General features: G+C 42.4%; 1 protein-coding gene across 19 annotated transcripts in view; it reads left to right on the plus strand.

The window, feature by feature from the left end:
• LOC120538827 (calcium/calmodulin-dependent protein kinase type II subunit beta) overlaps positions 1 to 16195 on the plus strand; it is a 397041-nt gene that overhangs the window by 279278 nt on the left and 101568 nt on the right. For 15 of the 19 annotated variants that reach the window (XM_039768344.1, XM_039768347.1, XM_039768328.1 and 12 more), the window contains exons 6-7: positions 1587 to 1659; positions 13966 to 14068. In XM_039768344.1, the coding sequence (XP_039624278.1) occupies positions 1587 to 1659; positions 13966 to 14068 (176 nt within the window). The remainder of the gene's footprint in view (positions 1 to 1586; positions 1660 to 13965; positions 14069 to 16195) is intronic. The other 4 variants (XM_039768327.1, XM_039768330.1, XM_039768337.1 and 1 more) reach the window with 1 other exon arrangement.

The following is a 16195-nucleotide window of genomic DNA, read 5'->3' on the forward strand; positions in this document are numbered from 1 at the left end:
TGGGAGACGCAGGTCAAGCCTGGAGACCTTTATTGTTGGCACACTGAACCCTGCTGGCTTAAAGAGGCTTTTCACGCTGCATGGTGACACTGCCAGTTCCGTAAAATATACTTTTTTTTTGGAGACGCGCTTTGGTAGTGCAGAATTGAGAGTATGAGTGACGGCGAAGGCTGATGAGAAAAACAGTCAGAAAGCAGGCTTATTTCACTCGATCCTTGGATCTTGGAGTAATTTGCTAGTCTTTATTAAGCCTTTCACAGCACAAAGTGCTTGAAAGCAAACAAGCATTCCCAAAATATCTCGCAAGACACAAGACTCGGCATCTGCCATAACCTCCATTCTGATTCCATGTCTTTTTTTAGCTCTTTTTTTCCCACACAGCTCTAACCTGCAGACTAGGCTTTTCATTTACTAGGTGCTAATGTCATGCAGAATGAAAAAAACAGCAAAACTGATGAGTATCTTCTGCCGCTGCTGGGTGCTAACCCTTCCCTAACTCTTAGTTTCGGAGCATGACCCGCTGCTGTCCGCTAATCTGCCTGGCGTGGGGTGTGAGTCTGTCATGTGTTATAGCTCTCTGAACTGAGGATTGTCTGAATGATGAAACAGCACAGGCTGCTTGAAGAGGGTTTTTTATTTTATTTTTTCAAGGAGGGGTGTGGGTGGGTGGCGGGATGGACAGGGAGGGGTGTTGGTGGGACGGGATGACGGCCGAGCCAACACTGACAGAGCTCTAAATCCAAAGCCTCCCTGTGCTGTCCCAAGCAAACATTGCTGTCCATTATGCAAATCAAAAGATGGGGCTGTTAGAAAGAAATGAGCACAGACATGTTGTAAAATGTGGATCCTCCTGTGCAGCCGATTGCCGTTAGTACTGACTGCTCCCCATTGACTCCATTGTTAAAGAAAAAATATTTCGCTCCACAAACCTTGTTTGGTTGCAGTCAAAATTGTAAGCTGCCCGCAGTGGGATGGAATTGGATTTAGAAATGCTCTAGCAGATGTGTGACCACCCAGCAGTTCAACATGTACGCATTCTGGTTTTTCCACCTTTACATGTCCAGACTTCCTGATTGTTAAGTTAAGCAAGCAACCCTTTAGGCAGAATTAGCCTCCTTAAAAAGTAAAATAGTGCAAATCCTGGAGTTGCTATCTCTGTGTGGGTAGCTAACACTCTCCTCTCCAGACGTACATACAGTACACACAATCAGTTAACACCCACTCCTCAGTTTTGCAAGCAAAACACAAAAATTTGGATTTTTTTTTCTTTCTCTTCTCAAGAAAATCACGAAGGAGCTTTTACATTCCATTCAAGCAATAGAATTATTGCATCTTTATGCTTCCAGTGTTCACATATTATGACTGCTGATCAGAAATCTTTGAATTATTCAGTAAAAGCTTACTGGGAAAAAAAGAAAGGAAAGTAGGATATGGAAAGGAAAGGAAGCACTGTCACATGCATATACTGTAGTGTGCAGAGAGTAGAAGAAGCAAGCAGAAGAGACAGAGCCCCCCCACCCCAGTCTGTGCGTGAGATTGTAGCACTCTCCTCCGACTAACACGCCCCCCCTGGTGTTTGCATGCAGTCATTGCATCCAGCAGATCCTGGAGGCTGTGCTTCACTGCCATCAAATGGGGGTTGTGCATCGAGACCTCAAGGTGAGTGAGTCCGTGTGTGCTGATCATGTGACGTGCCATCAAGTCCCCAGTGTGTGTCTCACATACAGTGCTGTGTGGTGCAGTTAAACCTCTTTAGGACCACTGTTCAGGGAAGTGTGAATTTGGTGGGAGAACAAAATGGGCTCTTGGCCGTGAAAGGAATGCTGGGCATGAAGCGCTGGGAATAAGGTGAATGAAGAGAATCCAGGAACGGCATCCTCAATCTGATCATGCAGCCTCAACTGTATGAGTTGGAAATGATGTCCAGATGGAGGAGACTCATCCTAGTAGCATCTTACAGAAGGGTATAGAGAGAGAGTCCTGAAAAGTGGACTCCTATTGTTATGCCACATAACAACCAGATGTACTAAGCCCCATATTTAACAAGTGCGCACTGGGTTCCAATTAAGAAACGAGTTTCTAATTGAGGACTATCTGACTGTCACACTCATTTGACTATCCAAAAAGGGAATTATGTCTGAGGTTTAAAGAGTGGGTCCTGCAAACAGAACTCCTACAGTTATGTCATATGATTATAAGGTATACTAGGCCCATTATATTTAAAGCAACAACTAAGGCCCCAAGGAAGAAACGAGATTCTGCTAATCAGGCCATCACTGTGGAATCGCCTGATTGTCACACTGATATCATGTGGAAGTCAACTGAGGTCCAAGCTTAGACGAAGGGCCCTGCAAAACAGAACTCAGGATTATGGTTAGTAGGCTCTCATTTGCGTAAAGAAGCAAATGGAACTGAGAATGAGACTGAGGTCCTGTGTTTAGAGAGAGGTTCTAGCAAGCAGGAATCCTATTGCTATGCTATAAAATAGTCAGCCAGTCTGTAACAAGTGAGCACCGTGTTCCAAGTAAGCAGTGAGTTTCTACTAGAGGTGATCAGACTGTTGCACTGACTTGATTATCCCACAAGAGATTCAGGACCAGGCTTAATAGAATGGAGCTTGTAAATAGATATCCAATTATTATTCGTTATGATCATAAATAACTGCGAAGTAGGGCCCCGTATGTTAAAAGGGACAATTGAGTTCTGTCCAAAAAATGAGATTCTCTTAATCGGGCCCACACTATGGAACTGCCAGACTGTTGTGCTGACTTGATTATACAAAATAAGACTGAGGCTTAGGATTCTTGGAGCAGCTTCCATGTTTGCTATCCTTTGGTAGTACCAATTTGATTTCAGGTGGGAGGTGAGATTCTCGTAGTCAGACTCCAATACCCTTTAGTATACAACAAGGGTCTGAGTTCTAAGTTGGTTCTGATAGCAACAGTCTTGTGTTATCTCATATAATCAAGTATGGCAAGGCCCACAAATATAAAGTGAACTTAAGTTACAGGTAAGGAATGAAATTCTGTTAGCCAGACCCTCACTATTAGGGCTGTCTGACTATCTGTCACGCAGACTTTTGAGGTGTAGGGTGTAGAAAGAAGATTGTGGTCACAGCAACCTTACTGCTATCCTATATGATACAAGATTCAGCTAAATGGGACCCCACTCAGTACTGAAGTGACATTTAATCCAACCTCTGGGTTGCTAAATAAGACTGACCCCCAAGTTGAGTAGAGTCAGTCACTTCAATGAAGTCCTTATTGTTGTCCCATAGATATAGAACATGAACATTTAGTTTGTGGAGAAGAGTGATTTCTGGTAAACCAGGGGCTCAATGTGAAATTGCCTGACTAGCACACAGTCTTCACTACACATAATGGAATTGATGTCGAGGGTGAAGAGGCAGCGTTATAGTAGCACCCTTAGTGTTGCCTCATATGATAGTCATGTATGCTAAATATACAGTTAGGTCCATAAGTATCTGGACAGTGACACAATTGTCATAATTTTGGCTGTATAAACCACCACAGTGGATTTCAGCAGGCTTTCAGCATTAGTTCAAAAATTTTAACAGAAATATTCTGTGAATCATTTAGCAATGACAGACATTTTTATACATGGTCCCCCCATTTTCAGTGGCTCAAAAGTATTTGGACAATTGACTGACAAGCCATTCCATGTCTAGGTGGGAGCAGTTCCCTCATTATTTCATTAACTATTAAGCAGGTAGACAGTCTGGGGTTGATTCCAAGTGTGGAATTTGCATTTGGAAGTTGTCGCTCAAAGAGGTTCAAAGAGATGTCCATGCAAGTAAAAACAGGCCATCATTAGGCAGAGAAAACAAAACAAACCCATCTGAGAGATAGCAGAAACACCAGGAGTGGTCAAATCAACCATCTTGTACTTTCTTAAAAAGAATGAACACACTGGTGAACTCAGCAACACCAGATGGCATGGACGACCATGGAAGACAACTGTGCTAGATGATGGCAGAATTCTTTCCTTGATGAGGAAAACGCAAATCACGACATTTAGCCAAACCAAGAACACTCCAGGAGGCAGGCCTATCATTGTCTACAGTCAAGAGAAGACTTCATGAAAGTAAAGACAAGAGGTTTTGGCACAAGGTGCAAACCATTGGCAATCCTCAAGCATAGGAAGGAGAGATTTGACTTTGCCAGGAAATATTTAATAATAAAAAAAACAGTCCAATTTTGGAAGATTTTTCTTTGGACAAATGAGATTAAGATTAATATGTACCAGAATGATGGATAGAGAAGAATATGGAGAAGAGAAGGAATGGCTCCTGACCTGATGAATACCACTTCATGTGTGAAACAAGACGGAGGCACTGTTATGGCATGGGCATTTGTAACTGCCATTAGAAGTTGGTCACTGGTGTTTATTGATGATATGACCTTTGGCTGAAGTAGCAGGATGAATTCTGAAGTGTACAGGGCTATGCTGACTCCTTAAATTCAGCCAAACGCTGCAAAGCTGATAGGGCGACACTTCACAGTACAGATGGACAATGAGCCAAAACATACTGTGACATCAAACCAAGTGCCTTTCAAGGCAAAGAAGTGGAAGATTCTTCAATGACCAAGTCAATCAACTGACCTTAACCTAATTGGACATGTGTTTCATTTTCTGAAAACCAGAAGCATCTGAGGACAACTGCAGTAAAAGCCTGGCAAAGCATCAGTAGGGTGGAACCCCAGCAGTTGGAGATGGGCATGGGCCCCAGACTTCAGACGGTCATTGACTATAAAGGATTTTCAACCATATATTAAAAATGACGATTATATTCATGATTATGTTGGTTTGTCCAAATACTTCTGAGCCCCTGGAAATGGTGGGACCATGGCTCATTTTATTAAATGCCTTAAATTTAAACTGCAAGTCTTCACTTCAATCACATCTTGATTGATTCATTTCAACTCCATTTTCGTGGCACACAGAGTTAAATTATGAAAATTGTATCATTGTCCAAATACTTAAGGACCTAACCATAAATATAAAAGGGATAATGAGATTTCAATGAAGAACAAGAGTGTGCTTGTCAGGCTCTTGGTGTGACTGAGATGATACAGAATGGGTTTCAGGTCCACTATGTAGACAGAAGGTTCTTGAAGCAGCACCCTTATTGTTATCCCATATAATAATTGGGTGTAGAAGGCCTTGTATATTTAAGGCAAGAATTAAGTTCCAGTTAGGAAGTTGGATTTTGCTTACCAGACCCTCACTGTAATACTGCTTGAACTTCATGCTGATTTCACTACAAAATCGGACCAAAGTCCAACGTATGTAGAGAGGCGCTTCTTGGGGAAACCCCTTGATGTTATGCCATGTTAATCAGCCATGTTAGCCCAGTATTTCATTGCATGTGAAGTTTAGTTGAACTGTCATCCTGGCAGTGCCTGGCCTGTAGTTTAGCCTGTGCAGATAGAATGTGAGGGCCAAGGTGAATAGAGGGGCTTTTGGCGGCACAGCCCTTACCGCTATCCATTCGTATGATAGTTAGGTTTAAAAACCCTATTTGTGTTATATGGGAATTGGAGGGAGTGAGGGTCTGCTAGATAGGATCTCAGCCAGTCTGCCAAACTGTCTCCCAACTTTTATTGAAGTGTATTATTTAGAGAGAAGGTTCCAGTAGCAGCACCCTTCTTGTTATCCTATATGGTACACATGTATAGGACACCTGTGTGTATTAAGTGATTCTAAGGGAGGAGTGAGAGTCAAGGCCTCACTCAGTGCCTACTTGACAGTAATGTGACACCAGCATGCATAATGAGAATGACGTCCAGAGTGAGGATGTCTGAATCCTTACTGTTGTCCCATTTAATAGTCAGATATACGAATCTCGCATGTGTCAGATAAGCACTGGATTACAGGTAAAATGTGAGATCCTGTTAGTCGGGACCTCACTGCCTGGTTTAGGGTTAAGAGATGGGGTTCTGTTAGCAGCGCCCTTATTTATGTCCCAGGTGACAGTCAGGTTTACTGGCCTCTTGTACATAATGGAAGGATGATGTGAGATCCTGTTAGTTGGGTCCTCATTGTAAGACTTTCAAAAAACTAACACGGTTTCTCTGGTATGCAGAATGGATCTAAGGTCCATAGCAGAGCCCCCCTGTCGAGCCAGTTGACGTTATTTCAGAAGGATTTTCAAATCCCATATAAGGAGAAAGGAGCTTTCTCCTCAGTAATTGCACCCCATAGCCTCTGGCAAGCAGCCATGAGAACATACAGAGTGAAAGGAGATCAGAGAAGACCTTTCGGCCCCTAGCAGGCCGTGTTATAAGACCCTTTACGATCTCACATACCAAGATGAGGACAGAGCCCTGCCCACCTCTAGTCTGGATGTGGTGCTCCCCTGGCAATGGCGAGGCATCGAGAGGCTTGAATGACCCACGGTGTGTGCCGTTTAATATGCCACTTGTTCTGAGGTAAGGTGGTCTTTAGCCCAGGTTTGTCTGCACTGTGGTCTCCTCTGTAGTATATTTTAGTACATTTTTCTGTTTTCATTTACCATCTATTTTCTGTCTTTTTTTGATCGTTTTTCGCTTTTATTTTTAAATTTGGTATTTTATTTATTGTGAATCCAAATCATTTTCACAATTGGCTGATGTTAACTCTTCAGCTGTTGAATTTACTCTTTCAGGATGTTTATTTTAATTTCCTACAGCTTTTCATAAAATCTTAACTTTATGTTTAGTGTTCAAAGTTGTGAACATTTGAGAAAAAAAAAAGAGTTCAGTACGCTCTGCAGCACTGCTGTGAACTGAAATCATTGTTTGGTTCCAAGGATAATTTGGACGACTTCATTCCACAAGTATACAGAATTTATAGAAAAGTGTCTGTAAATGTACCACATGAGGGTAAGTCAAAAGGTATCCACAACATCCCTCCACGCAGTTTCTAAACCCTGTTATTCCTTGCCATGCCAGTCTGTCAAAGGGCACACTTACACTCACTGTCCTACACAGTGGGCCAGATCAGAATGACCAATTCACCTAAAATATACTCACTCTTGGCACACTCCACATACCAGGTCTCAACAGGCAGCAGTGTTAGCTGACATGGCACCCATGTGTTCACATTGCTGTTTAAATGAAAATGAATATAAGACAGCACTTCCCCTTATATCCACCAGGGGCCTCAGATGTGTGTTTCACTGGGTACCAAAATAACATTTTTCAACTTACTTTTGTCAAATTCTGGAGACCACATTTGGGTCTCTACATGAATGTTTCCTTTTCAAGACTAAAAAAGTTTAATTTCCCTCAGCCTGCCCAAGCAGGACATGCCCTTCTTTCCTTGGTTGCTGTTTGCCACACTGCATCTTGTGGTGCTTTGTTTGTTTTATGGCATGGTGACCACAAAGGCACACAGAACGGCAGACACAATGTTACTTGCCCGTGTCAGCCTCGCTACTGGTGAAAATCAACTAAAGCCAAATATTACGTACAAAATATTGTGATAATTGGTTTGTGTGTACTTTTGGACCTCCCTCATGACAACTGGTATATATTCCTTTTATTATGTGACTGGTGTCAACACACTAAGCTGGCTATGTTCTATAACTGGTAGAGTCGTAACTCATATCCATTTTATATTCTTATCCAAAGTGGTCAGCATTTTGCACTGGCTCATTGTGAAAATGATACACAGTATTTACATACCTGTTGTGTTTTCTTCTGTGTTCAGTTGGATTCCTTAGCGATTTTTCTTTGTCATCAGCGAGACAGTTTTGTCCTGATGTGTGTGTGTGTTTGTGTGACCGTGTCCAGCCACAGTTGGCGGTGCTCTGCTTCTTTCATTTTCCACAGTGTGTGCAGGCTGTGTGGCCACTTCCAGGTGGTTCTGAATTGTGCTGCATCACTGTTTGCTGTCCTATGCATGCCCGTCTGCTGGGGGCGCTGTGCCCCAATGGTTTGATGTTTTTATTTTTCTGCTCTTTTCAGGTTCTTTTTATTTGATCAGGTTTTCTTATTTTCCTATACATTCAAAAAAAAAAAAAAGATGCAATGAACTGTGGACAAGGTGGATTTGGGTTAAGTAGGCACAATCAATCAACTTTCTTTTATATAGCACCCTTTACAGGCAATTTACAAGAAAAATCAAGGGAGCATCTCAAACAAGCAAGATCATTCATGCATGCTAAATTAAAATGAAGAGTCTACAAACGTGAACATGGACTGATGCTACCCTTCAAGAAGAACATGATGCAGGCCAGACTATCCCGTCAACGCTTGAGGCTCCTTTCACGCCTTCTTGTAACTTCTATTTTAAGACTCTTGGCGGAGTCTGTTAGCAATGCATGCTATGCTAATTCAAGAAGAACACAATTTTGGTAGCTATGGCTTTTCTGTCCTTGAAAGTTATGTAGCGTATCATCAGTACTGGTTGTTTAATATAAGGGGGCTCCATTGTTGGATTAAGTAACATTGCTTATTTTGATTACCTTTGCCACACAAACAGCTCAGATGTCATATGATGGAAAATCTAAGTGGACTGCTTATCTGCCTCAGTGGTGAAGAGCTCAAGTCAACAAACCCAGTCATGCTAATGGTCCTCGATGAACTGAACACAAGGCTGAATGAGTGTGCTGAGCCTCTCTTGGAGATGATTCCAAAGGGAAAACAGAAAAGTGGTCAGTGCTGCCCATGGACTTGAAGAAGATCATAAAACTGGTCATTGGTGTCTCACCTTGGTATTGAAGGAGGTTGCAATTCACTGTCCATGAACAGCACCCTGTTGGTATATGGGCCTATATGGTCAACTTCCATTCTCTTCTGGCCATTATAAAAAAAGTGCAGCTGCAAAATCTTAAATATTGGAGCTCCATTGTCACTATTAATAATAATAATTCTTTACATTTACTGTATATAGCGTTTTTCTCACTACTCACAGCGCTCTCCATGCAGGGAGGACCTGGGAAGCAAACCCATGGTCTCCTTACAGCATCATTCTTTGTTCTGCATGTCGTCTTTTTATTCAAGGTAATTAACTCTGAGGTGGTGATAATAAATGAAGGTCCTGAAGTTGCTGTACGTCGGGGGTTCCCAACTCCAGTCCTGGAGGGCCACAATGGCTGTAGGTTTTCATTCTAACCCTTTTTTTTAATTAGCGACCTGTTTTTGGTGCTAATTCACTTCCTTTGAATTCATTTTAATTGACTTGCTCTTGAAGACTCGGACCCCTTAATTATTTCCATCCATCCATCCTCTTACGCCCATCTGAGGTCGGGTCGCGGGGGCAGCAGCTTGAGCAGAGAGGCCCAGACTTCCCTCTCCCCGGCCACTTCTTCTAACTCTTCTGGGAGAGTCCCAAGGCGTTCCCAGGCTAGCTGGGAGACATAGTCCCTCCAGCGTGTTCTGGGTCTTCTCCGGGGCCTCCTCCCTGTTGGACGTGCCCGGAACACCTCACAGGGGAGGTGTCCAGGAGGCATCCTGATCAGATGCCCTAGCCACCTCATCTGACTCCTCTTGATGCGGAGGAGCAGCGGCTCTACTCTGAACCCCTCCCGGATGACTGAGCTTCTCACCTTATCTTTAAGGGAAAGCACAGACACCCTGCGGAGGAAACTCATTTCAGCTGCTTGCATTCGCAATCTCGTTCTTTCGGTCACTACCCATAGGTCATGACCATAGGTGAGGGTAGGAACGTAGATCGACTGGTAAATTGAGAGCTTTGCCTTACGGCTCAGCTCTTTTTTTCACCATGACAGACCGATGCAGAGCCCACATCACTGACATCACAGACGCCGCACCGATCCGCCTTTCGATCTCTTCCCTCACTAGCAGCCAAACAATAATGAGACACAAAATGAGCCAAAACATGAGCAGCAAACTGTGACCATCATGCAATATCTGAAAATAAAAAGGGTAGAGGTCTCAGGAATGTTGATCTGCTCAGGTCCACGAACATCTTAACGGTTCTCTTAGAAAAGAGAAAATCAACAATTTTGGAAATGTATACTATGGCATAATGAGAGCAGCAACAAGACATGGAACTAAAGAACTGGTTTAATTAGCAACAACAACTGGTGCCTAATTAAGCAACTGGTTGGAGTGAACCTGGTTGGAGTCTGAGGCCCTGACTTAGTTGGTCTTCTGGTGTGTTCTCACTCACTTCACATTTCATTTCTGTTTGGGTGCCATTTAAAGAAGGAAATGAAGCAATTCAGAGTAACGATGAAGAAATTTAGGGGAATAAATCTTTAAAATCAAGTCAATTAAAATTAATTCAAAAGAAGTTAATTCACAAAAAAAAACAGGTCACTAATTATGAAAAACGTTAAAATGAAAACCTTCAGCCAATGCAGCCCTCCAGGACCAGAGTTGGAGACCCTGCTCTACATGAAGTATCATGGTCAAGCAGGATTTCAGCCAGGATACCTTTGAAAGTTTTATGCTCTTTTTTTTTTAACTTATAAAATTTACTGGAAAAAAGAAATTCAATACTTTTTTTTACAATTTAATTAAAGAAAACTGTTACTATAGTTGCTAATTTGTTTTAGAGAGCTTTTGCAAAGAAGCATTAAAGCCTGTCAAACAGAAAAAGCCAGTTTGATGCTCCTCTGAAAAGGCCTTAGCTTACAGCAACATGAAGGTCACACATGGTAAGTTGTCTGAATGTCCTAAGGAGCATGTTGCTGGCATGGAATTCACATACCAGTGTTGCCAGCCACTTTGGGTTAATCTGCTCCGCTCCACTCTGTCCCAACTGTAGGGAAGGCTTCAGCAGGAGAGCTGCAAGTGAGCATGTCTGGTCCATCCGAGAGTATGTTTCAGATCTGCCACCGACACTGCTGAGAGGCACAGTGTGACATGAGATATATATATATATATATATATATATATATATATATATATATATATATATATATATATATATATATATATATATATATATATATATATATATATATCTTGTATATACTGTATATATATCTTGTATATATATATATATTAATACAAAGAGTACACGACGCATGTTTCGCCTTAATTGTGGCTCATCAGGTGTATGCACCTTTGCTTATGGGAATCAACCCTTAAATGTCAGCGCCTGACATATATTTATATCAAGGGAAATTATATATAAATAAACTGCTCAAAAAAATTAAAGGAACACTTTGAAAACACATCAGATCTCAATGGGAAAAAGAAATCCTCCTGGATATCTATACTGATATAGACTGGGTAATGTGTTAGGAACGAAAGGATGCCACATCGTTTGATTGAAATGAAAATGATCAACCTACAGAGCCCTGAATTCAAAGAAGCCCCAAAAATCAGAGTGAAAAATTATGTGGCAGGCTAGTCCATTTTGCCAAAATTTAATTGCAGCAACTCAAAATTGTACGCAGCACTTTGTATGGCCCCTGTGTTCTTGTATACATGCCTGACAACTTCGGTGCATGCTTCTAATGAGATGACAGATGGTGTTGTGGGAAATCTCCTCCCAGATCTCGACCAGGGCATCACTGAGCTCCTGGACAGTCTGAGGTGCAACCTGGTGGCATTGGATGGACCAAATCATAATGTCCCAGAGGTGTTCTATTGGATTTAGGTCAGGAAAGTGTGGTGGCCAGTCAATGGTATCAATTCCTTCATCCTCCAGGAACTGCCTGCATACTCTCACCACATGAGGCCAGGAATTGTCGTGCACCAGGAGCCACTGTACCAGCATAGGGTCTGACAATGGGTCCAAGGATTTCATCTTGATACCTAATGGCAGCCAAGGTGCCTTTGTCAAGCCTGTAGCGGTCTGTGTGACCCTCCATGGATATGCCTCCCCGACAATCATTAACCCACCACCAAACTGCTCATGCTGAATGATGTTACAGGCAGCATAATGTTCTCCATGGCTTCTCCAGACCCTTTCACTTCTGTCACGTGCTCAGGGTGAACCTGCTCTCATCTGTGAAAAGCACAGGGCACCAGTGGTGCATCTGCCAATTCTGGTATTCTATGGCGAATGCCAATCGAGCTGCATGCTGCTGGGCAGTGAGCTCAGGGCCCATTAGAGGACATGGGGCCCTTGGGTCACCCTCATGAAGTCTTTCTGGTTGTTTGGTCAGAGACATTCACACCAGTGGCCTGCTGGACGTCATTTTGTAGGGCTCTGGCAGTGCTCATCCTGTTCCTCCTTGCCCAAAGGAGCAGATACTGGTCCTGCTGATGGGTTATGGACCTTCTATGGCCCTCTCCAGCTCTCCTAGAGTAACTGCTTGTCTCCTAGAATCTCCTCAATGCCCTTGAGACTGTGCAGGGAGACACAGCAAACCTTCTGGCAATGACACGTATTGATGTGCCATCCTGGAGAAGTTGGACTACCTCTGCAACCTCTGTAGGGTCCAGGTATCGCCTCATGCTACCAGTAGTGACACTGACTGTAGCCAAATGCAAAACTAGTGAAGAAACAGTCAGAAAAGATGAGGAGGGAAAAATGTCAGTGGCCTCCACCTGTTAAACCATTCCTGTTTTGGGGGTCATCTCATTGTTGCCCCTCTAGTGCATCTGTTGTTAATTTCATTAACACCACAGCAGCTGAAACTGATTAACAACCCCTCTGCTACTTAACTGACCAGATTAATATCCCATAAGTTTCATTGACTTTATGCTATACTCTGATTAAAAAGTGTTCCTTTAATTCTTTTGAGCAGTATATATATATATATGTACTATTATATTCTATAAATATATATATATAAATACTTTTTTAAAACCCTTGAAATAGCTTGTCAAAATAACAGTCAGCAATGCATACTAATTCAAGATGAACACAACTTTGGGAAGCATGGCTGTCGTTGCTGTTCTGTCCTTGAAGAAGGTTATGTAACAAGTCATCAGTACTGGGCCATTTACTAAGAATACCACACCATCGGACTGAGCAGCACTGCTTCTTTATTCCTCTCAAGGTTGAATAAACCCAACATCAACTACATAGAAGATTTAGTATTCCTTGACCCTGTAACGGAATAAGCAGGCCCGTAAAATAAAGAGGATTGTTTGGATCAAAAGTCAATTCTGAAATTCTGCTATTTTCACTGGTGACATGTGCACCAACCAATCCAGGAAATCGGCTTGAAGGAACATCAGGTGAAAGCTCACTTGTCGGCAGCAGTTAATCTTCTATTTTTGTATTCTTATTTTCTCCCAGTCCAATGCTTTATTAGATCCTTTTTTGCAAATGTGCATACTGAATAAGGGAAGTCACTGAAAAATACTCGGCACACTCTGCTTCATGCAAAAGAAGACATAATTAGGACTTCTCTTGACAATGATTAATGAGCTGCTTTTTCTGGGGCATTCTTAAGGAGAAGGAAATCTCAAATGATTTGAAAGCAAAATTATAATGGATTCCACTTTCCTGCCAAAGCCCTTAGTAACACAGCGTTTTGCTCGCTCCCTCTTGCCTGGTGACTTTGCCTGCAGTGATATTTTCACATGGCTCTGGATACAGCGTTCTTCCCAGTTGCTGAGGTCAGCCTAATAGTTTTTTGGATGGTTCTCATTTCAACATCCCTGGCTGCCACGTGTCCACCATTTGTATTGTTCTTGGGCTGATTTTTGCCCCATGTTCAGTGTGCTACCCCTGCAGCCTCACACTGGACATTTGACACGCTGGCCCCAGCATGCCATGTTGTGAGATGACGTTAACGAGGGTAACTCTTTTCTTCAAGCCCTGGCCTGCTTGCTCATATAACCGAATACAAATAGGAAAGGCAAGCCGCTGCCCACAGGTAAGGTCAACAAGTAAAGGTGAACTGATCTAATATTCTTTTAATTCAGTCTTGAGCTGCCTTTAGGTAAATAAAAGATCAATTAAAAATCAAGTTGAAAGAAGAGCTGAATGCATCTCTGCATGTCTCCCCGAACATTGGCTCTGTAGAATTAACAATTTGTCTTTTCCCTTCCTGTTCTTTTCTTTTTTATTTTTTTTGAACTTTAGCCAGAGAACTTGCTTCTGGCAAGCAAGTGTAAAAATGCAGCGGTCAAGCTTGCTGATTTCGGGTTAGCCATTGAGGTCCAAGGAGACCAGCAGGCTTGGTTTGGTACGTACCCCCTCTATTTCCTCTTCCTAACACCCCGACTGTATTTTTTTAATGAAGATCTTCTGGTTTTTTTGGATGACCTCCCAGCAGGTCATTCTGGTAATCTCTTCCTGACGCACCCACCGTCTGATGATCGTCCGCTATCTGCCCAGTGTTTCTGCTCACCTGCCCTTTCTGCCAGAATTTGCCAAAACCTCTTGTGCTCCTTGTGATCTGCTCACTAGCTACTACATTTGCTTTTTAAAAAACCGTGAAAAAGCCATCATTTACTTGAATTATCTGATGACAACATCAAAGCAGAGCAGATGGGAAGGATTTTTTTTCTTTGCTCATCATTTGCACTTTCAGGCTTTCAGACAGGCGACAGAAGATATAAAACGTGGGCATGTGTCCTCTGATTTGTTTTTTGTGAGCTAAGGAATTGTCAGCCCATCAGGATGCTGTGACAGTTGTGGACTTTACAACACACTTAAGTAAACCTTACGCTCGAACCAATACAACGACACCGCAGTTCAAACTAGCAAAGAAAATGATTGTGTATTCAAAACAGTAATATTAATTACAGCAGGGAAGAGTGTGAAACACAGAAGGGTAAGCAACAAAACCTAAACCTTAGGGCCTACCTCATGCCAACGACCCCCGGAAGGGCTGGTGCACTACCCACTGTACATCACAATTCTCCATTCACCATTCCTCTAACAAACCGCTCTCTATCGCTAGCATTCCTTCCACCCACATGTTGAGCCATTGCTAACCACTTTGTCCCAACTCCAAGTTTATTGATCTGTTCGTCAGAAAGGTCCTTTAAGCTCGGCCCCATAATTACTATGGGGTGACCTGTACAATTCAATTTATTTCTTGTATAGTGCAAAAATCACGTAAGGAGTGCCGCAATGGGCTTTAACAGGCCCTGTCTTTTGTCAGGCCCCCCAAGTCTTAACTCTCTAAGAAGACAAGGAAAAACTCCCCCAAAAAAACCCTTGTAGGGAAACAATGGAAGAAATATAGGGAAAGGCGATTCAGTGAGAAACCCCCTTTCCAGGTAGGTTGGGAGTGCAATGGGTGTCAAAAATGGGTTCAATACAATACACAGAACAGAACATGTGTAATCCTCTTCATAAATGTAGATGGCCAATCTATCATTGCTACCTCAGGAATAAAATACAATAGTACAATAGTAATAGTATTAGTACAGAGCAAATTGCAAGAGTAGATGATATCACATAAGAGGATTCTAATTTGTTCAGAGTCCTGGAGACCTCGGACATGAAGCTGCCTTCCCCCTACTGGCCATTCCACAGCTAAATCAGTGCTGGGCCAGAGAATCTGATGAAAGGACCCTTCTACCCGATGACTGCAGTGCTCCTCTATGACCTGTGACAAGTATTTCCTTGTTCCCCAGTGACCGCCCAAAGCCCTGATGTTGTACAGTGTGACTTTATCAGCATCAGGTGCTACTGCGTGCTTCCCTCACCACAGAGTTATACTTGGGAGGACCAGAATATCCTTGTCTGGCTAGAATACACTGCCCTCTAGTGGTTTGTGGAACAGCAACAATATTAATGAACATTTCTTAATTGGTTATGACATTATGGATACTGCTACTGCTCCCTACTGTACGGTTTTAAACAGTATCACTACCTCCGGGTCCTTCGCGCAGAGTGAAGAGAAATCAACTTGTTAGTCCGGTGATATCATAACCAGTGCTTGGCATTACTGAACAAAATATGAATGCCTGAGTTGAAAAAATCACCAGGAGATAACGGTGGTCTAAAACAATAAGGGACAAAAATAGAAGATCAAACAAAGTGTATAAAAGTAAGAAAATGACATGATGTTCCTAAAGATATCTTAAAGCTTAAAGCTCCCCTCCAAATTGAAACACCCCTAAATTCATTTTATATTTACCCAGGAACATTTCTTTTGTGTTTTCGAAAGTAATGTAATTTACCTCAGAAGTCGGAGGTTGGAACACAGCACAGATGAGTTGATTGCATCCAGTAAAACTTTCGGAAAAGCAATACAGGCCTGCTCTGCTTGCGCTTTTGGAATACAGCCAACTACTGAACAAGTTGATAGCAATGCAGTACTCAGTATTTTGCAAATCCAAACACTGTAGCAACATGT

The sequence above is a fragment of the Polypterus senegalus genome, chromosome 11, assembly GCF_016835505.1.
Source record: "Polypterus senegalus isolate Bchr_013 chromosome 11, ASM1683550v1, whole genome shotgun sequence".
Taxonomy (NCBI): Eukaryota; Metazoa; Chordata; class Cladistia; order Polypteriformes; family Polypteridae; genus Polypterus; species Polypterus senegalus.